The sequence below is a fragment of the Pygocentrus nattereri genome, chromosome 2, assembly GCF_015220715.1.
Source record: "Pygocentrus nattereri isolate fPygNat1 chromosome 2, fPygNat1.pri, whole genome shotgun sequence".
Classification (NCBI taxonomy): Eukaryota; Metazoa; Chordata; class Actinopteri; order Characiformes; family Serrasalmidae; genus Pygocentrus; species Pygocentrus nattereri.
The window spans coordinates 31591460-31615369 of NC_051212.1; the positions used below are offsets into that span (position 1 = coordinate 31591460).

The window sequence follows — 23910 nt, forward strand, 5'->3', positions numbered from 1 at the left end:
GTGTTTCCTTTGCAATTTGCCTCTGTTGAAGGCCAATCCAGTGTTCACTGGACTGAATGAAAGAAGAGTATTTGTACATGCTGTTAGGTATACAGAGACATGAAGGTATGCATCCTTTAATGAATGAACCATTTGCCATGAAGCATAGAACGTAAAACGGCTGTTTGGATCTTGAAGTCATACCTGCACTGCACACATACCTGTGTCTGCACTAATGAAGTCCATTTTTGGCAAAACATCTTTAATATTATACTACGCATCTGGATCTCTCAACTTACTAGACTTGCTAGACAAGATGTCACAATGTGCATTATTTCCTAACAGAGCACTTTTTTGTGTACTATATGTACTATACTCATTTCCTCCAGCAGAGCAATAGGCTTGCTGCTTTTTTTCCTCCTTAAACAGTGGCCAGGGTCAGCTGACTCAAGGTGGTTAGGAAGACTTTCTTAGGTCAAGCACCTGAGTCAGAGGTCCTATATGTAGCACAGCGCACTTGGGCAAGATGTGAATGCTTGGGCGGACAAAGGTCTGGTGAGGTGGAGAAGACCAGCCTACAATGTCTTTGGGAGGCATATCTCCAAGGTCATGTCTTATCTCTTGTCCTGCTTACATTGTCATTGTGTGGTGGCAACAAGAAGCACAAAGAAACAAGCCTTTGAAGCCAGCAGGAACATTAAGGACTGGATCACTACACTGTTAGAAATTCTGTGCTGGTACATTTTTCGTTCATCAAGGTACAATGTTCCCTCAAAGGTACAGCAATAGTTTTGAGGTCTGATTGTGAACCTTAAATAAGTTTTTTTTTTTTTTTTTCCAGATGAAAAGTATGTATTTGTACCTTTCCATAACCTAATATTTTAAAATAGAATAATAAAATAAAAAGCCTGGAGACAAGAGTGTGTGGAGTCATAGAAAATGTGAAAATGTAGAAAATCTTAGAAAATGTAATTTCAGTGGATTATGATACAGATATGTTCCCTGACTGAAGGTACTCCTCAGTGACAAGAAGGGTACTAACCTATTCCTAAGAGTATTCTTCTCCTCATAGTGGGAAGTGGAGTGGTCAGTGAGTACTGTGGGCCTCCAAATGACCAGTGCTAGACATTTTGCTGCCACAGAAGGGTAGACTCGTAAGGGCAGGTTCACCTTGTCTTTGGTGTGCAAACAATCAGCATATGCTACTGCAAGCAACAAATGTTTGATAGCTAGATGCTACTGTTTGGATATAGTCACAGAGAGTCTTACATGGATGTAGTAGGATTAGTGAAAAAAACACTATGTTTCTGATGAATCTGTGCATAAAAACATACATAATTTGGTGTTTGTGAGGTATACAATGGGGCAAAAAAGTATTTAGTCAGCTACTGATTGTGCAAGTTCTCCTACTTAGAAAGATGAGAGAGGTCTGTAATTTTCATCATAGGTACACTTCAACTATGAGAGACAAAATGAGAAAAAAAAATTCAAGAAATCACACTGTAGGATTTTTAAAGAATTTATTAGTAGATTATGGTGGAAAATAAGTATTTGGTCACCCACAAACAAGCAAGATTTCTGGCTCTCACAGACCTGTAACAACTTCTTTAAGAAGCTCTTCTGTCCTCCACTCATTACCTGTATTAATGGCACCTGTTTGACCTCGTTATCTGTATAAAAGACCCCTGTCCACAGCCTCAAACAGTCAGATTCCAAACTTAACCATGGCCAAGACCAAAGAGCTGTCGAAGGACACCAGGAAGAAAATTGTAGACCTGCACCAGGCTGGGAAGAGTGAATCTACAATAGGCAAGCAGGTTGGTGTGAATAAATCAACTGTGGGAGCAATTGTAAGAAAATGGAAGACAAACAAGACCATTGATAATCTCCCTCGATCTGGGGCCCCACGCAAGATCCCATGGGGTCAAAATGATCATGAGAACGGTGAACAAAAATCCCAGAACTACACGGAGGGATGAATGACCTGCAGAGAGCTGGGACCAAAGTAACAAAGGCTACCCTCAGTAACACACTACACCAAGAGGGACTCAAATCCTGCAGTGCCAGGCGTGTCCCCCTGCTTAAGCCAGTACATGTCCAGGCCCATCTGAAGTTTACCAGAGAGCATATGAATAATCCAGAGGAGGATTGGGAGAATATCATGTGGTCAGATGAAACCAAAGTAGAACTTTTTGGAAAAAACTCAACTCGTCATATTTGGAGGAAGAAGTATGCTGAGTTGCTTCCATACCTACTGTGAAGCATGGGGGTGGAAACATCAGGCTTTGGGGCTGTTTTTCTGCAATGGGGACAGGATGACTGATCCGTGTTAAGGGAAGAATGAACGGGGCCCTGTATCGTGAGATTTTAAGCCAAAACCTCCTTCCATTAGTGAGAGCATTACAGAGAGAACGTGGCTGGGTCTTCCAGCATGACAATGATCCCAAACACACCGCTCGGGCAACGAAGGAGTGGCTCCGTAAAAAGCATTTCAAGGTCCTGGAGTGGCCTAGCCAGTCTGCAGACCTCAACCCCATAGAACATTTGTGGAGGGAGTTGAAAGTCCATGTTGCCCAGCGACAGCCCCAAAACATCATTGCTCTAGAGGAGATCTGCAGGAGGAATGGGCCAAAATACCAGCTACAGTGTGCAAACCTGGTGAAGACTTGCAGGAAACATTTGACCTCTGTCATTGTCAACAAAGGTTATGCTACAAAGTACTGAGTTGAACTTTTGTTATTGACCAAATACTTATTTTCCACCATAATTTACAAATAAATTCTTTAAAAATCCTACAATGTGATTTCCTGTATTTTATTTCTCTCATATTGTCTCTTATAGTTGAAGTGTACCTATGATGAAAATGACAGACCTCTCTCATCTTTCTAAGTAGGAGTACTTGCACAATCAGTGGCTGACTAAATACTTTTTTGCCCCACTGTATGGGCTTATTTATTAGTTTAGTTGTAACAGAACTAGCCCTGCTGTGTAAATGCTGTTCTTTAGCATGCTCTCACTGTGTATTATGTACATGCTTCACAATTGCCTTGTTACAGTCACCAGGAGGGTGAATAAAATAATACAGGCATGAATTCTGTGACTTATACACTGCATAATCCAAAATATTTGTCATGAAAAAAGTTAAATTCATGATATAAAATCATCAAAATTAAGGGAAAATCTGGAGAAATATCTGCCTGATTGTTGTCAAAACCTGCAAATGACATTTGCTATAGGAGTATAAGAAGGTTGGGAACAACATGTTCTATTTAAATTACATAAAAATTATATGTTACAGTTTACCCTGCGCTAGGTCATCCATACGTCTTGTAAAATAGAAGTGGATGTATTCCTGAAGTGAGGAAGCATTTTCTTGTGGTATCAATAAGATTAGAAGGTAACCGTTTGTGGTAGATGCTATCTTGGTGTTATGCACCTTTTTCTTTCACTTGCAAATTCAGATCCAGACAATCACATTCCAAACAGTTCTTCAAATTAACTACAACAAAGCAGTAGTATGTTAGTAATACAAGCAATAAGGAGTTACAAAAGAACAGCGTTTTAGTATTCTACAAAAGGGGTTGTTTATTAGTAAAACAAAAACAATGCTTTGAACTGCAGTCTGCTGTGGTATGATTTCTGTAATGAGTAGTTCCACAGAGCTGTGTAAACACTTTCCAGTTCTTGATCTTGTGATCTTAGACTAAATAATAAAAGTCAATGAGTAGGTCAACGTGTATGGGGAAACAGCATACTCTTGTTGGGCAACTAACGTTGTTAGACACTGTTGCTCTGTGGAGGTATATATTTCCAAGAAAAAAATGTTTGTTTAATTGCATACCTACACATTGTACAGAGTGTCCACCACATTATTCAGTGTGACTATCCTATTACAGTGAAGATTATGGCTAGAAACTGCACCAAAATATTCTTATTTGTTTATTACATCTTTACTGCTGGAAAATAGTTACAGTAATGATTTATTTAAATGCAGCCTTTACTTATTCTGTTGTAGTACTGCTCAAGTATTCTGAGTGCATCTTAAATTGAAACTCCAGTTGACTTATTTGAGTATGCTCTTTGTAGGTTAATACAGTGAGGACATATTTTCCTAATAAGTAATAAGGTGCAAAGCTGTCACATAACATGTAACATTTGTCATCTTACAGGCTTTGACAGAAATGAAGTTCTACTTCCTCATGACAGTGTGCAATCATGAGCACTACATTCCACTCAACCTTCCCATGGCCTTTGGTCGAACTAAGTTACAGAGAGTCCAGGGTAAGTTTCCAGTCAATAATAGTTGTCTTGAGTATTTTATGTATTTTATATGCTTTATATTTTACCCCTTTCTTCCTTACACTGCCTGCTTTTGATCCCATTCACTTATTGTGTGCATTGAGATCATTTTAGCTACAACCATTGACCCCAACCCCATAATATCTCTCAGTAAACCTACAAGTAAAACTTTATGTTAGGAACTCTGTTATGCTTGTGTACTTGTGTAGTTTAATGTAATAACTGGAAATACAATACTGTTCAAACGTCAGAGGCCACCCTACACTCAATTGCTAGTTAACACTTGCAGATAATCAAGTATATTTTCTTAGTTCAGATTTCCTCAGAAATATCTTCTAACTCACATTCAGTGGCCATTTTAACTGGGAATTAAAAAGTCTCTGACTTTTGCTCAGTTTTGCACATATGTTAATAATATCAGTAAAAGAGAAGTTTGACATTTCATATCCCTCTCTCTATCTCTCTCTCTCTCTCTCTCTTCCTTCCTATGAGAAAGAATGAAACCCAAACTGCTCTTTTACTGATTTGGCACATGCACAAGTATATGAGGCTCTTACTGTAAAGAATTGTCTTGCACTTCCTTTACAATTAAACCACCGTTTTACAACAGTAGCTGTGTTGAGTTTCCCAAATCCATCATAGTCAGAAGCTCTGCTGTATTGTAGTGCAAATAACACTGCCTGTAATAGGTAAGACAGTCTTACCAAAGCAATGTTTTTGGGAAACCCAAGTTAAGTGAAGCAACAAAATAATGCAGCTCTTGTTCCCTTTGAACACACACTTCCACACACCCCTTCCTCCCCTGCATGATGTCCTCCTTTTTTCATTTTCTGTTTTCTGTTTTTTATGCTCATGATCAGATTTTATTTCATACGCGGCGGAGTATTTTGGCGTCATAGGTAGGTGATGCCGGCCAGCGTCGCTACACAATAAGTCCATTTTGCCAGTTATGAGCTCTCGTAACCTCACTAACTGGCCAGTCACTTTCTTGCAACACCCATTAATCATGCTTGAACATCTAACATCGCATCTGACATTTCAGGCCTGGGATTGTGCTCCTCTAAAGTTGCCATGCATTATGAGTCTGCTTTGTTATGCTGACATCTTGTGCTTTATAATATCTTTTATTTATTTTTATTTTTTGGCAGAAGAACAAATTCAAAATGTTAAAGGTGGATAAGAACCTTTTGTGTCAGTTGAGTTTCATGGTAGTGAAACTCTGATGTATGTTACTGTCACACATGAATGTATTTGTCATAATAGGTGCTGTATATCTTTGTCCCATTGTTATCTTTCTTGCCTTCTGCACTCTATGATTGGCTTTCAGAGGATACAGAAGGATCTTGTGTGGATCAGGGGTTTCTCATACTTGTTATTAATACCAATGTGACATGATGGAATTATGAATGTGGTGTGAACTGATGAAGGTAATTTGAACTGATGGAACACAAATGTATCCAGAAAGCCTGCTTTGTTAAGGCAGTTCTCCTACAGAGAGATCCTGCTGTGCGAAACACAAGTTCTTTCTGAAACTCTTAATTTCCTTTTGTTGTTCTTTCCTGCTGGAGCGAGGAACAGTATGGAGAACAATTAAGAGCACTTGCTAAAAGGCACAAAAATGAAAATTAAATATACTGTGTTTTCATGTCAGGAACACCTTGTTTTTATATTGACACATTTCACTATCACCACTTTGTCTTGGTGGCCAATTGAATGTTTAGTGTCAGGTGATACTTGACACAACATTTGCACAAGTGCATCTCTTTATATGTACCATGTTTTCAAATGATGCATGAAATGCATTTATATTGCTTGTCTAGCAATTTAAGGGACCTCTGTCAAAATTCTCATATGTAAGTCATATAATGTTATGAAAGGTGATTCCAAGCTAGACACTGTTGATAATACTATATATTGCAGACCAGAGTCTGGAGTACAGCCTTACTGAGGACTACTGCAGGAACCATTTTCTGGTGGGGCTGCTATTGCGAGAAGTGGCGGAGGGCTTGCAGGGCAGTCCAGAGATCAAGCAGCTAGCTGTGGCTGTTCTAAAGAACCTGATAATTAAGCACAGCATGGATGACAGATATACGATATATAAGGTGAGTCATAGAGGTGAGTGTGGGCAGATTGGATATAATGGAGAAAAAGGACGCTGACCCACTTTTTTTCACAGTAAATAACATGGGATGTTACTTTTCCGTAAAAGAGTGTCACTAACCTTTGTTCTGCAGCAAGAAAACAGTAGCCTTACTGTCGTCTAACATATTTGCGTAGATAACTGATACACTGTTTTATTTGCCTGAGAATTACTTGTGAGCACTGTTTTTTTTTTTTCCTTAGCAGCAGCAGAAGTTTATTTACCATTGATCGCTAAATAAAGGATGAGTCTATGACAGCTACATTCAAAAATATAGATGTAAACACAAAAGAGATATTCATGCTTTAGGATATTGTTTGGCAGACAAGGAAACCTCAAAACCTGCTAATGCCGTTGTGCAAATGACTCTTAAACAATACTTAACCATCACGCTTAGATAAGCCACTGTCTGTTATGCAAACTGTCCACGGCAAACAAACAGCGGGAGTGGCGGCAGACAGGCTTTACACAGCTCCGTGTTTGCACTTTTATAGTTCAAAGGAGCCAAACAATATGCTAAATTCAAATGTCATAAATGGTTATCAAGTCCGGTGTAAAATCCGTCTACGCAATATGTAAACTAATCCATTACGCACAAGAAACTGTGGATACATTATTTTTAGTCACAAGCACTTGTTCTTTGTCTCAAAGGCCAAGCAAAGGTTTCTTATCTGATTTGATGGTTGGCCTTTTGAGAAAATATTTTATTGCATGCATTTGTTTCTGGATCTTTATACCCTATTTGATCTACAACACTTGTGCAAAGTTTAAGGACACCTTACCTTCTTCTGAAATGTTTGATTCTCAGTGTTACTTTTATCAGTTTGTAGTTTATTGTAAAGAAATGCCCAGATCTAAATGTTTGATCTTTTGGTCAAAATTAAGAATTTGTGGCCAGCATAATAGAAACATCCATCCATCCATCCATCCATCCATCCATCATCTTCCGCTTCTCCGGGGTTCGGGTCGCGGGGGCAGCATCCTGAGCAATGAAGCCCAGACCTCCCTTTCCCCAGCCACTTCCACTAGCTCCCTGGGAGGGATTCCGAGGCGCTCCCAGGCCAGCTGGGCGATATAGTCACGCCAGCGTGTCCTGGGTCTTCCCCGGGGTCTCCTCCCCGGTGGACTTGCCTGTGACACCTCCCAAGGGAGGCGTCCAGGAGGCATCCTAACAAGATGCCCGAACCACCTCAACTGGCTCCTCTCGACGTGAAGAAGCAGCAGCTCTACTCCGAGTCCCTCCCAGATGACCGAACTTCTCACCCTATCTCTAAGGGAGAGTCCAGCCACCCTGCGGAGGAAACTCATTTCAGCCGCTTGTATTCGCGATCTCGTTCTTTCAGTCATTACCCAAAGCTCATGACCATAGGTGAGGGTGGGAACATAGATCGACCAGTAAATCGAGAGCCTTGCCTTATGGCTCAGCTCTTTCTTTACCACAACAGACCGGTAAAGAGCCCGCATCACTGCTGACCCAGCACCAATCCGCCTGTCAATCTCCCGCTCCCTTTTACCATCACTCGTGAACAAGACCCCAAGATACTTAAACTCCTCCACTTGAGGCAAGAGCTCATCCCCGACCCAGAGAGGGCTCTCCACCCTTTCCCGCGTGAGAACCATGGCCTCGGATTTGGAGGTACTGATCCTCATCCCGGCCGCTTCACACTCGGCTGCAAACCGATCCAGTGAAAGCTGAAGTTCACGGCCTGATGTCCCCAATAGGACCACATCATCTGCAAACAGCAGCGATGTGACCCTGAGGTCACCAAACCGGACACCCTCCATCCCCTGACTGCGCCTAGAAATTCTATCCATAAAAATTATGAATAGAATCGGTGACAAAGGGCAGCCCTGACGGAGTCCAACTCTCACTGGGAAAAAGTCTGACTTACTGCCGGCCATGCGAACCAAGCTCCTGCTTTGTTTGTACAGGGCCTGAATGGCTCGTAGCAAAGAGCCATGTACCCCGTACTCCCGAAGCACCTCCCACAGAATACCCCGGGGAACACAGTCGAATGCCTTCTCCAAATCCACAAAGCACATGTGGACTGGTTGGGCAAACTCCCATGAACCCTCGAGAATCCTGGAGAGGGTAAAGAGTTGGTCCAGTGTTCCACGACCAGGGCGGAACCCGCACTGCTCCTCCTGAATCCGAGGTTCGACTATAAGCCGGACTCTCTTCTCCAGTACCCTTGCATAGACCTTACCAGGGAGGCTGAGGAGTGTGATTCCCCTGTAGTTGGAACACACCCTCCGGTCCCCCTTTTTAAAAAGAGGCACCACCACCCCAGTCTGCCAATCAAGTGGCACCACCCCCGATGTCCATGCAATGTTGAAAAGGCGTGTCAGCCAAGACAGCCCCACAACATCCAGAGCCTTGAGGAACTCGGGACGGATCTCATCCACCCCTGCAGCCCTGCCGCCAAGGAGCTTTTTAACTACCTTAGTGACTTCGGCCTCAGTAATGGACAAGCCTATTCCCGTGTCCCCAGACTCTGCCTCCTCACTGGAGAACATGTTGGTGGGATTGAGAAGGTCCTCAAAGTATTCCTTCCACCGCCCAATGACGTCTTCAGTCGAAGTCAGCAGCACACCATCTCCACTATATACAGTGCTAGTGGCACACTGCTTTCCCCTTCTGAGTCGCCTGACGGTTTGCCAGAATCTTTTCGGAGCCGACTTAAAGTCACTTTCCAAGGCCTCACCGAACTCTTCCCACACCCGGGTTTTTGCCTTGGCAACGACTGAAGCCGCAGATCGCTTGGCCTGTCGATACCTGCCAGCTGCCTCTGGTGTCCTACAGGCCAACCATGTCCGGTAGGACTCCTTCTTCAGCTTGACGGCATCTCTCACCTGGGGTGTCCACCACCGGGTTCGAGGATTACCGCCCCGACAGGCACCAACTACCTTGCGACCACAGCTACAGTCAGCCGCTTCAACAATGGAGGAGCGGAACATGGCCCATTCTGAGTCAATGTCCCCCACCTCCCCCGATATCTGGTCAAAGTTCTGACGGAGGTGTGAGTTGAAGATCAATCTGACAGGTTCTTCTGCCAGACGTTCCCAGCAAACCCTCACTATACGTTTGGGTTTGCCTGGTCTGACTGGCATCTTCCCCCACCACCTGATCCAACTCACCACCAGGTGGTGATCAGTTGACAGCTCAGCTCCTCTCTTTACCCAAGTGTCCAGTACACATGGCCGCAAGTCCGCTGACACGACTACAAAGTCAATCATTGAACTGCGGCCTAGGGTGTCCTGGTGCCATGTGCACTTATGGACATCCTTGTGTTCAAACATGGTGTTCGTTATGGACAAACTGTGGTTTGCACAGAAGTCCAAAAACTGAACACCACTCGGGTTCAGATCAGAGAGGCCATTCCTCCCAATCACACCCCTCCAGGTCTTACTGTCGTTGCCCACGTGAGCGTTGAAGTCCCCCAGTAGGACAATCGAGTCTCCAGGAGGAGCACTTTCAAGCACCCCTTCCAAGGACTCTATGAAGGCTGGGTATTCTGAACTGCTGTTCGGTGCATAAGCACAGACAACAGTCAGGACCCGTTCCCCAACCCGAAGGCGTAGGGAAGCTACCCTCTCGTCCACCGGGGAAAACCCCAACATACAGGCGCCGAGTCGAGGGGCTATGAGAAAGCCCACACCTGCCCGCCGCCTCTCACCATGGGCAACTCCAGAAAAGAAAAAAGTCCAGCCCCTCTCAAGGAGATTGGACCCAGAGCCCAAGCTGTGTGTTGAGGTGAGCCCGACTATATCTAGCCGGTATCTCTCGACCTCGCGCACCAACTCAGGCTCCTTCCCCGCCAGTGAGGTAACGTTCCAAGTTCCAAAAGCCAGTTTCAGCAACCGAGGATCAGAACGCCAAGGCCCACGCCTTCGGACACTGCCCGATCCACAATGCACCGCACCCCTACTACTGCCCCTCCCATCGGTGGTGGGTTGATGGGAGGGTAATAGAAACATGTTTATCATTTAAAAAAAAAAAAAAAAAATATTTAAAAAAAAATATTTTAAAAAAAGCTTCAGCACCAAAAAACAGTCAGGAGTTGTTTTGAAAAAGGAAATATTTACTGTTGTCATTTGATATAGGTACAGTTTAGGTACAGTTTAGCTGTTGCAGAGATGAGATTGGTGTAATATAAGCTTGTTAAAGCAAACATTAACTTATTGAATGACATCTATGGTGCCAGATGGACCAGATCAGCAGATACAACCGTCATGGTCATAGTAATTCCATTGCGATAATTACAGTGAACAAATTCCAGAAGAGTTTGTTCAAATGAAAAAATATACCAAAAACCTTCAAGAGAAGAACCACTTAGGCCAGAGTCTTTGGATTTTAGAGGCCAAAATGTAAAATGTTGTGGCCAGAGGCACCATGCAATAGACAATGTCTATCCCTGTAAACACAACATTCTATTGACACTACTTTAAATCTTAATATGCAAACTGTCAAAGGAAACTCCCATTGTGAATGTAGCTCAAGTGTCTGGTAGTTTACGTTCTGTTATCTTCTGTGGATCACTAATTTATTTGCATTTTTATTCATACCCTGAACAGAATCAGCAGGCCCGTATCTGTGTGCTGTACCTGCCCCTCTTTGAGCTGCTGTACCAGAACCTGAATCAGCTGACTGCACAAAAACCATCCTCCCGATCTGGTTTTGGCCTCATGGTAAGCTCATCTGAGGGTCTGTTGTTCATTTGCGGACCTGAGGCAAGAATTGTATTGCCACAATAGTGTATTTTTGTCTCAAAAGCTATGATAAATCAGTGAGATGCTTCTATACATAAATTGCAAAATGCCAGCAAGTGTAATGCAGCTAAAATAAATCACCAGCAAACCAAATAACAAGCCACAATTTAATTTAAAATGTAAGTGATCACATACAATGTAAAATTAAGAGATGGCAAAGAGTCATGCAAGTGAGTACTCGGGAGCTTTAGAAATCAGTTTAAAACCAGAGAAATTATTAATTGAAAACAAATTAGCATGAATATACTCCAACTATGGATTTAAAGTGTACTAAAGAAAGAGCTTTTCATACCAGTTTGCATCAGAATGTTTGCACTGTACACCCTTCTTTTATTTTATTTCTTTTAAAAAGCCAATAAGTACAAATTACTCCATTTACTGCATAAGGCAAAAGGCAGAAAATATATTGAATAGAGGATTACATAGATTATAAAGATTTATCAAATCAGTATTTATTATTTTCAGTATTTAGTCTGTTCAGCCTTTGTCTACATACTCACCAGCCACTTTATTAGGTACTTACCTAATAGGTATTTACCACTTTATTTACCTTGCTAGTAAAATGTTGGACCCCCTTTTGCCTTCAGAACTGCCTTAATTCTTCGTGTCATACTTTCAACCAGGTGTTGGAAACATTCCTCAGAGATTTTGGTTATTTGAGTTACTGTTGCCTTTCTATCATCTTGAACCAGTCTGCCCATTCTCCTCTGACCTCACACATCAACAAGTCATTTCCGTCCACACAACTGCCGCCCACTGGATGTTTTCTCTTTTTCGGACCATTCTCTGTAAACACTGGAGATGGTTGTGCGTGAAAATCCCAGTAGATCAGCAGTTTCTGAAATACTCAGACCAGCCTGTCTGGCACCAACAACCACGCCACGTTCAAAGTCACTTAAATCACCTTTCTTTCCCATTCTGATGCTCGGTCTGCACTTCAGCAAGTTGTCTTGACCACCTCTACATGCCTAAATGCATTGAGTTGCGGCCATGTGATTGGCTGATTAGCTATTTGTATTATCAAGCAGCTGAACATATCAACATATCAACTGAACACACACACACACACACACACACACATATAATATATATATGTATATATATGTATATATATATATATATATATATATATATATATATATATATATATATATATATATATATATATATATATATATATATATTTAATCTCCACACCCCCAAAGTTCAGTCTTAAAAGTTGGTTGCATTTTCTGCTTCTCAGAATACTAAGGAATTCCAAACACATTTAATGATCTATAGACTGTATAGTTTTGGTGTTCTAGTGCAAATTTTCTTCTTTTTGTTCTATTTCTCAGTAACAGCTTCCTGACATCTACACATCCTTTCAAATCCATAATGTTGAACAAAAAACACCTGTGGATTTTTTTCAGATCTGAAGCAAGAGTGGAGCATGATCTTCCTTTTTCTCAAAGAAGAAAGCTTTAAGCACTTAACGTTGCATGGTTGTTAGCGATCTGAATCTCTCCATAACTTAATTAACTCTGAAGTCCAGTTTTGGAAACTTTTATTCCTTTGACTTTTCCCTTCCTTTTCAAGTGGATTGTCTTGTGTCTAATTCTCCTCAGAAAAATCTCTTGAAAATGAGTAAATTGTCCTTTCTGATTGTGAGTTAAATAAAGTTTACCATAGCATACTAATTTAATACAATGGTTATTTACTTGAGTAGAAGAGGTTCCAAAGTTTGTGTCTAATTTGTTTAAACTGAAAGGAAACATTCTTTTGTCAAACATTCCTTCAGTGCAGAGACGACCTGTCCATGACTGGCTCAATAGACACTCGCAGAGCCAGTACTGCCATAGACAAAGAACAGAGTAAGTAGAGCTACAGATGTCAAAAACAGGTTTCAAATTTCAGAAATGTACTCATGTAGTTATTTAATACTATGGTAGAAGATTGTGTTTGTGCGCATTTTGAAATCATTAGATGAATAATTAGTATCTTTGGGGTGTAGCTGGTGTCATCACCCAAAACGGACATACAAGAAGAGAAGACTCAAGAGGGTCTATGTATGGGGACCCTGGCACACCGGATATTAATGAGGTCAGACATGCACACTCACACACATAATCATGATCATTATTATTATTATTATTATTATTATTATTATTATTATTATTATTATATTACTGTACTGTTGAATGCACACTTATGAACTACTGAAGAGCACTGAACATTTTAGCATACTTGTCTATAAATGTCTATCCATGTGCAGTCTTGCAGGGCCAGAAATGATCTCGTAACAAGCATACATACTGGTGAGAACCTGTTCAACTTTTGGTACTGCATTGTGGTGAAATCCGTTGCAAACAATAGTATGCCCATTCTAAAACCAACCCCCAAATCCCTCTTGTCAGTTTTAACATTCTGAAGAACTGATAACACAACAAGCTAGCAGCGAAATGCTATCATATTTTCATTTTTTCTTCAAAGAAGTACATTTTTTTAACAGTGTACTGTGTTCTCCACCCCCCTGCGACCCTGAGGGAGAAGCGGTTTAGAAAATGTGTGTGTGTGTTTTCCACACACAAACAACATAAATTATGTGTTTTCTGGAAAGACTTTTTAGTCATGCTAAATTACGTTACATCCATAGGCTAACGACAGTCTTGTTGTTCATCAGATTTCATAAGCATACCATCCCACCCTTACTTTAAGTTCCACCTTCACGAGACGTCGACCTTCACCTTCACGACTTTGATTTGTATATTTCACATTCAGTTTGTTCCGATCCTTTTAAGTCCACATTCCCATAGCCTAAAATTTCTAAAGATTGTTCGAAATAATTGTGGTTATGATATCACATCTGGCCCTACAAGACTTCTGCATGCAAATAAGAAATAATAAAAGATTTATGGTGGAATTATTTCAACATTTCAGGAGTGAAAGGCTGGGGGGGGTCTGTGCAAAAATTAGAATCCATTTCATCAAATAAGAATGTAAGGGGAATTTGCTGTGTGGAAAAGTCCCAGGAAGGAAAATAAATAAATAATGATTATTTCTATGCAGAGGAGTTCATTAATCATTGCTCTGTAAATCAGAGAAAGCACAACTGAACTCATAGAATGATCACCTTAATCCTACTTTTACTCTGCATTTGTTTGTAACTGACTGTGTATACAATATTTTGCTCCTTAGTTACACAGACGTGGATCCACAATGAGCACCCTTCCATCTCTAGCGCGGCTTGGACACTATGAAGTAAAAGGACTGCTGCTATGTTTCCTACATATTATAAGGACAGTGTCAGAGGGTCAGCACCAGCTATCCTGTTTGTTCAATTCCAAATATTTGTCATATCTTTTAAGAATGTTTTTTTTAAGCGTACTTCATCCAGTATATTCTCTTAGAATATGTACTAAGGCTACATTAGAAAAGACCAATATGTTTATTTTAAAGTCAGTTTACCAAAGATCAACAAACAAACATGTCAGTAAACATTCATAATTTCCCCTTTTATTACAGATACTCTGCTGGCTTACTGGAACAAAGTAAATCCACAGGACATTATGAATTTCCTCAGTCTACTTGAGTGAGTCCCTTATAAAAACATAAGTACAATTCAGTCATTCACTGAAGTAAGTCATTTGATTTTCATTTCAACATCCAGTATTGAAAAACGAGAAATGGATCAATGTTCGTTTTTGGTTCTGTTATTGTCGGTGGAAAAAAATGTATAGTTTCACATAAAATTCTCATCAACTAAAACAGCAAACACAGAGAAATAGAATAAATAATCATATTTTATATATCCAAATTTTAAAATTGATATCACTTTAAGTTCAGATAAAGTGCAGAGTGCGCATATGTTTACTGAAGTCCAGAATACAGGCCTGTTGTTATGACATATTCGTAGATGTTATGTTTGCATGCACACACATCACATAGGCATATGAACACTAGATTGTTTCTGTTTGTACATAACGATTAATCCTCACTTTCCCTTCACAACAAACAGTCTCACAGTGGGAGTTTGTTTAATATATAAGGACATTGGTTAGTGCAACACTCATAATGATCAGTCCTGTAGTGTCTTGGTGAAGAAGGAGACACAGGAGGGGCTGTGATTCTGAATGGAGAAGTGCTGTGTTCACATAAAGCAGCCCATTACCAGAGAAGGCCACCTCCCAACTAACTAAACCCACATTCAGGCGGGCGCCAAAGGGGTGCTGAAGCCCCCTCTGAAAATCATTCGGCGTCCCTGTTAGCACCCCCTAAAATGTTCCGTTCAACTCCATCAAATAACCTGTTTCATTTAAATTCTCTAGCTCAGCACTGTATAAATCTCATATCTGTCGGTCACTTATATTCTTGATAAAATGTATTATCACAATCATTGTGTCGCTTAAATAAAGCTGCATACTGTCGACTTGTAGTCAGAGAAATGAAGCTAAACCTTACTCATCTCTACTTCTTTATGATCGACTGGTTTAATTCTGTGTGTGTCAGTTTAAATTCAAGTCAAATTCAACAGGTCAGCCTATCGGAAATAAGTTCTGTGCTCTGTGTAACAAAGTATAATGTTTCGTTTATTGCTTATCTGCCGTTATCAGAAGCAGCTTGTGCTGCAAGAACAATACATGCTTCTGTAGTCAGGTGTTAAACAGGCCAGTTACAGAGACACTGCAGCACTGAGATGCACTGAGGAAAGCATGTCCTGATGTTGTTTTTTCCTCGTAAAAAACACTCATAAAAGCAAACTGACCCACAGAGCCCTGTGATTATTTGCGAACCACTATTCATTTGTTTTGTCCAAGCCAGAGTACAGGGACAATGATCTCACGTCAAACTTAAGAAGCTTGAGATGTCTGCACAAGAAGAAATGGTGTCAAACATTGTGTAAAAAATCATTATATGCTTGAATACTCACTTAGGGCATACTGAACTTATACTTTAGTTTGGCCCCTTTCAGGTGTGAACACCATACCTGTACTCAGATGTGCACTAAACACATCAACAGTGGTCTAAGAAAATTGTGGGTCTTAGTTCACTTCCAGGTTGTCCCAGTTCACAGCTTGGTGGGAATACATTTCTGTGATGGTCCGCACCAAATGAGGAAATTCAACACCAGAACATCGTCAAGTTTTCTTCTAGCAGCATGTCAGTACATAATCTGTATTTTTTAATACCTGCCTCTTTACAGATGCTCATGTTGCTTCTGCAGCAAGCCACTAAAATAAAATAATTGTGAAGCAATGCACAGGGCACATGGGTCGTGGAGCGCATCACATCAGGAACCTGATTGGTTACATTTAAATTGACAAACAGTACATAAAGAGGCAGATATAAGGTTTATTATTTTTGCTCTGACTGGGATACACACAAGTTGAGCATCTCATGTTCATGCAAAGTAATACTGAATTCAGTGTGAATTCAGTCCCATTTACATATTGCCTGTGTCACAACCTTAGCTATAGCACCGCTTCATGTTTCAGCTCCCCTCTAGCACAACTGTTAAAAAATTCCTGCCATCACCCCTGTCCATACCCTGACACAGAATAACTCAAATAACATACAGCTACCCAAACTGTAGACTAACACAACAAGATCAACGACTTAAAATCACAACAGTGTCCCTTTTTATATGGGACTGCACAGCTCTGCATAATGTGCCTCTGAAACTTCTTTCCCAAAACCCAAAAGCCCCTGCAGCTGCCACAGTGTCATAAGACCACTATTAACAGAAGACAGCACGCTGCTCACAGTGTTAATTCTCAAGTTTGGAGTTATAACCCAGTTCACCTATAATCAGTATTACTTTTTCTCCTCATTATTGAGGTAGCAAACATGATTTCCTTTCTCTTTCATCCCAATATGAGAGTCTCTTATAGTCTCAGTTTTTGCTGATAGAACAAAGTCAAATAAACAAATACCTATACAAAATGTCATATAGCCTCACAATATATCAGTACTTGGACTCATATTGTCAACATTTATGCTTGATATTTCCTGTCTTTATAATTTTAACTGCGACCACCTGATTTCTGAGCTTCTGCAATCATGGGTGGCCTCTGCACATTTATTTGCACATAATTTGGATAAGTAAAATATGACCCCTTATTCCGTTATTTTTAATGTGTTATTTGATTTTATGATTAGTTTGTGAAACTGTAAAATGAAGCTATGTCATGATTGGCCCCTCCCTGTCCTGTCCATGTGCTCCTGTTGTGTTTACTTCCCAGTCCTGGCCATGTGCTTCTTTGTTTTGGTGTTCAGTCCGGCCCCTTGTTTTGTGACTCCGCCCCTTATTGTTCCCACCTGTGTTTCCGCCTGTACCTCGTTAACCCTTGTATTTAAGCCCTGTGTTTTCCTGAGTTTTTTGTTGGTCTTTGTTTGTATGTTTAATTGTGCTGGATGTGCTGTATATAATGTTTTTAGTGTTTGATTCTTGTTTGAGGTTCTGTGTTTCTGTTTGTCATGTCTGATCTGCATTCTCTCCGTGTTAGCTGTTTGAATCTGAACCATTTTGACTATGACCCTGGATTTGCCCAAAATAAATCTCGCTTATCTCAGTGTGTGTGACAACCTCCTCACTGCCCTCGTTACAAGCTATTTCCTTTTCCACTGGCAGTAACAGAACCAAAAATGAAAACTGACTTGTTTTCTGTTTTTCAGTACTTGACTTTGAAAAGTAAAGCAAATGAACAGAAGGTGCATGAACCCATAGATATGCACACTCATTTACTATCACAAAGGAGTGGCTGTGCTCTTTAAACTGACACGCCTTACAACAATAGTAGATGCAGTTGTTGTACATGATGTAGACTTTGCGGCCCAGTTTGATTTTTGGTGTTTTGGTTAATTTACTGTTCACTCTGATACCACATGTCAAAAAGCAAATATGATGAATGAAATAAGATGAAGGTTACATTGTAAAGAAGGGAACAGGATCTGGCACAAGAAGGTGAATTCCTTCTTGATCAATAACAAAGTGTCAATAACCTAAAGTGACAGTCAGGCAAGTTGAAGAGTTTTGTTGCTGACATGACATTATCTGATATATCTCTGTTATAGTCTCAAAGTAAAAACCACTGCCCCACTGTGAGTCATATATGAAAGTCCCATTGTTTAAAGAATCCATAATTATGCTCTACAAATACTGTATCTGTAAATAACGTATTTGTTGTCCCATATTGAATATCATTAAATGATGCTAGAAAATGCTAAGCTCATTTGTGTGCAAAAACCTTTAACCTACAGGCAGTGTATGAGCTTTGATCCAGTAAGCTTTTATTTGATTCTGTCTTGAATGTTGCTTTACATGGAAACGTCTTTTGGATTGTTTTAATAAAGTGCATATTGTCTTTTTTGCAGGATTTGTCTTGTCCAGTTTCGTTATGCTGGCAAGAGGAACATCAGTAGGTATGTATTTTACTGACTTTATTAGTATGACTTCAAGAGGACAAAATAAATGCATTTAAATCAAACATTATCTCAGTATGTATTATTTTTGCCTGTCCTTATACATAATTTGCACTTATTTGTACTACCTGTGTCAGCTAATCACTTTACTGTGAAACTGTGTACTTTACTGTACACATTACTTTTCTGAATATGAGCAGCACAAATGCAGGAAGCACCATGAACTCCACGAATTTTGTTGAAGCATCTAGTTATCTGTGCTAATATAAAACTGATTAATAAGACCAACCTCACCTAAACAAGCATCAGCCGCTTATACAATCCCAATTCCAAAAAAGTTGGGACACCGTGAAAAATGTAAATAAATATAAATAAAAACAGAATGCAATGATTTGCAAATCACATAGACATATTTTATTCACAGTTGAACATAGAACACATATCAGATGTTGAAAGTAAGATATTTTACCATTTCATGAAAAATATTAATTAATAAACATTTATCGGGATTGTAAAATTTTATCAGCATAATTGGCTATGTCCTGCTAAAAGCAGGGATTCCGATGTCTTTGGAATGATGTTTACATTAATTGAATTTTTTTGTGAAAAAAATACTGAAAAGGACTGTTGGGTATTCCCTTGTATAGTTGGTACAAATGAGTTTTCCAGAGTAATGTAGAAATAATGAGTAATGAGAAGTAACAAGTAATGTAATACCATTACAAAGAAGAAATTAGTCATTTGTAATGGGTTTCTTTTTTTGAGTGTCTACCCCAGTACTGGTGAACAAAAACTTTCCAAAACATTTTGCTGTATGGATATTTATCCTCTGAATATTGCCAGATCCTCTGAATAACTAGGTAGTTAAGGAGTTGAAATACGAGTCATGCTACATGCATGCCTGCTGTACAATGAACTGATTTATGACGCTGGCAACCTTGTCAGAATACCCCATACAAATCAGCAAGCTTTATTAAATGTAGTAGTTAAGTTGCTTTGGCAGTAACTCATGTTATAATATTAAAGTGTTGAAGTTTAATAGTACACATACTTTATATGTTGTTTGAGTGCATGCTGAGTCTTAGCTTATAGCATGTATGTAGCAAAAATTCAGAGGATTTAGTGGCACTTGATGGCACCTACAGAATGATGCATGACTTCAGAGGTCTATTGGTCTAATTGCCTTTCTTGTGTATGTGTGTTTGCTGTTTGCAGGTGTCAGGAGTCCTGGGTGTCCAAAGTCTTCAACTCAGACAGAAAGTCGCAGACTATGCCTGTGATGCGTGGGCGGTCCAGCCTGATGCAGGCCAGCCTGCAGCAATTCAGCACCATGGAGGCCTCTTACACTCTCAATATGGGTACTTACCATTGATAGAATAGAATTATACATATGTTAGCTCATCTCAGACAAGAGCGACTGAATGATGAGTGGGGCTGTCATAAGTTAGTTATTCCTGGTGTCTACAGTTTTGTTTTCTAAGTAAGGCATGCTCCATCTGGCTAGTCTTTCTTGAGGAGGTGACTCAAGTGTTACTCAGTGGTTGCAGCTAGCAGGTTGAACTACATTGTACCTAACCCACAACTGGAATGTATTTTACTACAGGTGGGGGTCCCACAGAAGCAGAGATTAACCACCAGGCCCTCTTAGAAGGCAACATCTCCACAGAGGCTTGCCTCATTGTTTTGGACACGCTTTCTCTTTTCGCTCAGAACTTCAAGGTAATATGTACAACCTTGTGACAGAAGATGTACTTTGTTTACTCATTATCCACTAACAGTGACAATACTGTTGTTTTTATATCTATTTCTTTAAACCTTTCCCACAGAATCAGCTGCTGGACTGTGATGGTCACAACAATCTAATGAAAAAAGTGTTCGACATTTACCTCACCTTTCTAAAAATGGGACAATCAGAGGTGTCAATCAAACATGTCTTTGCCTCTCTACGAGCCTTCATCACCAAGGTGAACACAGGCCAAATGACACCTGCTTATTTATATTTATGGCTATAAAATGGTGTATAATATTTTTACATGGCAGTTTTGTTCTACATGCAGTTGAATACCAGGACAGGTTAAATTTAACCTTAAAGTGCCCCCCCACATAAAAGAAAACTGATTTTTATTTCCTTATGGAGTATGTTATCCTGGATAAACACTGTTAACATTTCAAGATGAAGCATTCACTTACAGTCTATATATAGAAAACACTGCCATTGTGAATTCATCATTGTTGTGGTGTCAGAACCATCAGGAAATTTACATACAGTTGCCTGTTCAGCCTATATATACACTGTGGAATTCATCCAAACACGTTCATCCTGTTGTACATGGGCTATTTTTTGTAACTTAGTTACTGGAACAAGCAACAATACAGGGCAACCCGTTATAACAGATGTCATTTACCTGCAATAGTGTTGAAAAATTTGGTATCACTTTTTTATTACACATTATACAGTGCAAATTAAAATACTGTAAGAGAGACAACAGAAAAGTTATTGAATGATAGATAATATACTGTAATTTACATATAATATTTACATATAATATTACATTATAATGTAATTTATTTATTTATTGTAATATTTTGATATGTGGATGAGCTCCAAAATTTCTTCTCAAAGCCTCCTGTTAATTAGTTCGCACCTGTGTGACACTGTAGAGTAGTAGCATCTTAGAATTATCTCATACATTTATCTGTAACCATTTTATTTATTTTATTGAAAAGTGTGGTTCCGAACTTTTGAATTTTGATCCCAAACTTCTGAACGTAAGCGTATATCAGTTTTAAAAATACAGGATCAGATAGTGCCTATTTATTAGCTTGAGATGAAGAGAAATTTGAAAATGGCCTTCTAAATGCTTTTGGTGCATAAAATAACACAAACATTATAAGGGGTCTTTGTACATTATAGACTCTTTAGGTGAAACAATGACACAAGCGTGATCATGCTTTGTTAGCAGTATGGTAATATTGAATGCTGGAAATGATTTCCTCTTGATGCTTCAGTTTCAGGTAGCTCTCTTCAAGGGCCATGTGTCCTTATGTGGCTCTTTGTGTTATGAAGTGCTGAAGTGCTGCATGTCCAAACTGGGAATCTTGCGCGGGGAGGCAGCCGGTCTGCTGTACCTCCTCATGAAGAACAACTTTGAGTACACCAAGAGGAAGAGCTTTTTGCGCATGCACCTACAGGTACAACCTGACATAGCCTTTATGTGCTGCCCTCAATCTAATAACAGGGTTGTGAAAGCATCTGTGGAATGTTATCATGTTGGTTCTTCTTTGAGTCTCCACAATGCAACATCATTGTCACCGAAAACAGAAAATAGATCATCTTGGCACGCAGTTTGGAATAATTTGTTTACACAGACCTGCACAATGCTTTGAATGTTCTTTTATTAGACATTAAAAGAAAAAAGAGACAGTGAACTTTGATCTGGTGAAACATTTTCTTTCTCTATTCATTGTAAACTCTAAATGAGGGTAATAAGTGAAACCAGCTTTCTTACTTTGAACTCTAGTAGCTGAGTACTTCTAAATGCAGTCTAACATACATTTGGACAAAGACAGAGTAGTTGATTAGAGAACCAACTGTTTTAGGTTTTCGTGGTATTTATTTAGTTTTTTGCCAGCCCATTGAAGATGGAATTAAAATAACACAGTGCTATCTATGCCTTATATATCGTCATGTTTCTGCAGCCCTATGCCTTAGTGATATAAGCATATGAGATGTGAGATGAATGTTCATTTAATGCTATGTCTGAAGCAGTTCATTCTGCTCTGTAGATAATAATTGCAGTGAGCCAGCTAATTGCAGACGTGGCACTGACAGGCAGCTCACGCTTCCAGGAGTCACTGTCCATCATCAACAACTTTGCCAACAGTGACAAAACCATGAAGGTATGGGTACAATGCTTTGACTCTGGATTATTAATTAAATTAATCACAAGATGTTTTGTGTTTATTGAGATCTTGGTGGTCATTAAATAATAAGGAATTTTAAAGCTGATAAAATCCTACATCCTTGGTCAAGTGTTTTGATTGGTTGGAAGACTTTGAACAGCAAACTAAACATTAAGAAACATGAATGCACTTTGGTAAATGTTAAACAACTCTGTCTCAGCAACTGGGACATTTTGGCAAATGTCACAAGGAGTAGAATCTGCAAAAGCAGCTCAAAAGAGGCTACAAACATCCAAGTTATATGTGGAAGAACTCAAAATCAGCTGCTGAATGAAGCTTTCCATGCCACTTTCACTTTTACAAAATGGAAAGTAGCCTGCCCAGTGTTCCCGTTTGCTTCTTATGTCAGGAGCAAAAGATGTCTTATTTACACTTGAAGATTTGGCCCATATGTTTTATACTTTGTCTGATGTGGAGCTGAATCTCTAAAAGCAGCGTAGAGTTATGTGTGTCTGTGCAAAAGCAACGAAAGTTTTACCTCCTAAATAAGGTGGAGAAATCCTCTGTTCCCTTTCACTTTGCCAAACCTGAACAACCTGCTGGTCACATTTTGCTTGTGGTGAGTGTGGTTTTAATGTAAAAAATAATCCCTGAATATTTCATATTTTCAGCCTGTGAAAATGAAAAACAAACCTGGTCTGTGTAGCTCTAAGCCTTAATTGAACTGCTATCATGCTTACTTTTCTGAGTTTATCCTCACTCTGATTTTTTTTTACGTTTTTTAACCTATTGCTGAGCTTCCATATGACCAATCAGTGAGCTCCTATAAAATATGAATCAGTGGATTTACTGTTCAGATGTAGAATGGAAATTTGACACATCTTAATATGGTCTTCATTTACTGCCTTCGTTTAGTTACTGCATAACCCTATGCTCTTAGTGTTTTGTATATGATGCTCTCGTTAAGCATAAAAAAACAGACACTGGCATCCAGAATAAAATAGCATAGTCACTGCATCTGAGCACAATGATTTAGCCCTCTTATTTAAAATGAAATTTTGTGGTTTAAGTAAATAAATATCACACGCCTGTGTTTTGGAACCATTTAAACACTGCAGCAGGAAGAAATGAATGCAGTAGGAGACACCATAGGAGCTAGGAAAAAAGATGAAATATGTTTCTTGGCTCACAGTAACAATAATGTCCCACGTTATGTAAAGGGGAGCGAGGAGGCGGACACACACACTGAGATAAGCGAGATTTATTATGGGCAAATCCAGGGTCATAGTCAAAACGGTCCAGGGTCAAAGAGCCAATCAGAATTGACAAATCTCAAATGATACTAGGCAGTACTGCAGTAGTCCCATTTCAAGTAGTAGTTTAACTACTAACTACCACCATTTTCAGTTATTTAGACT

The 23910-nt window shown here is 39.7% G+C and overlaps 1 protein-coding gene across 3 annotated transcripts in view; it reads left to right on the forward strand.

Moving 5' to 3' along the window:
- The window catches only part of dock11 (dedicator of cytokinesis 11), an 87290-nt gene that overhangs the window by 41308 nt on the left and 22072 nt on the right, over positions 1–23910 (forward strand). For 2 of the 3 annotated variants that reach the window (XM_037547248.1, XM_017718836.2), the window contains exons 30-43: positions 4149–4260; positions 5139–5177; positions 6199–6380; positions 10994–11107; positions 12969–13041; positions 13182–13270; positions 14366–14480; positions 14693–14759; positions 18542–18589; positions 19805–19947; positions 20193–20308; positions 20416–20553; positions 21599–21781; positions 22376–22489. In XM_037547248.1, coding sequence (XP_037403145.1) covers positions 4149–4260; positions 5139–5177; positions 6199–6380; positions 10994–11107; positions 12969–13041; positions 13182–13270; positions 14366–14480; positions 14693–14759; positions 18542–18589; positions 19805–19947; positions 20193–20308; positions 20416–20553; positions 21599–21781; positions 22376–22489 — 1533 coding nt within the window. The remainder of the gene's footprint in view (positions 1–4148; positions 4261–5138; positions 5178–6198; positions 6381–10993; positions 11108–12968; positions 13042–13181; positions 13271–14365; positions 14481–14692; positions 14760–18541; positions 18590–19804; positions 19948–20192; positions 20309–20415; positions 20554–21598; positions 21782–22375; positions 22490–23910) is intronic. The other variant, XM_017718837.2, reaches the window with a different exon arrangement.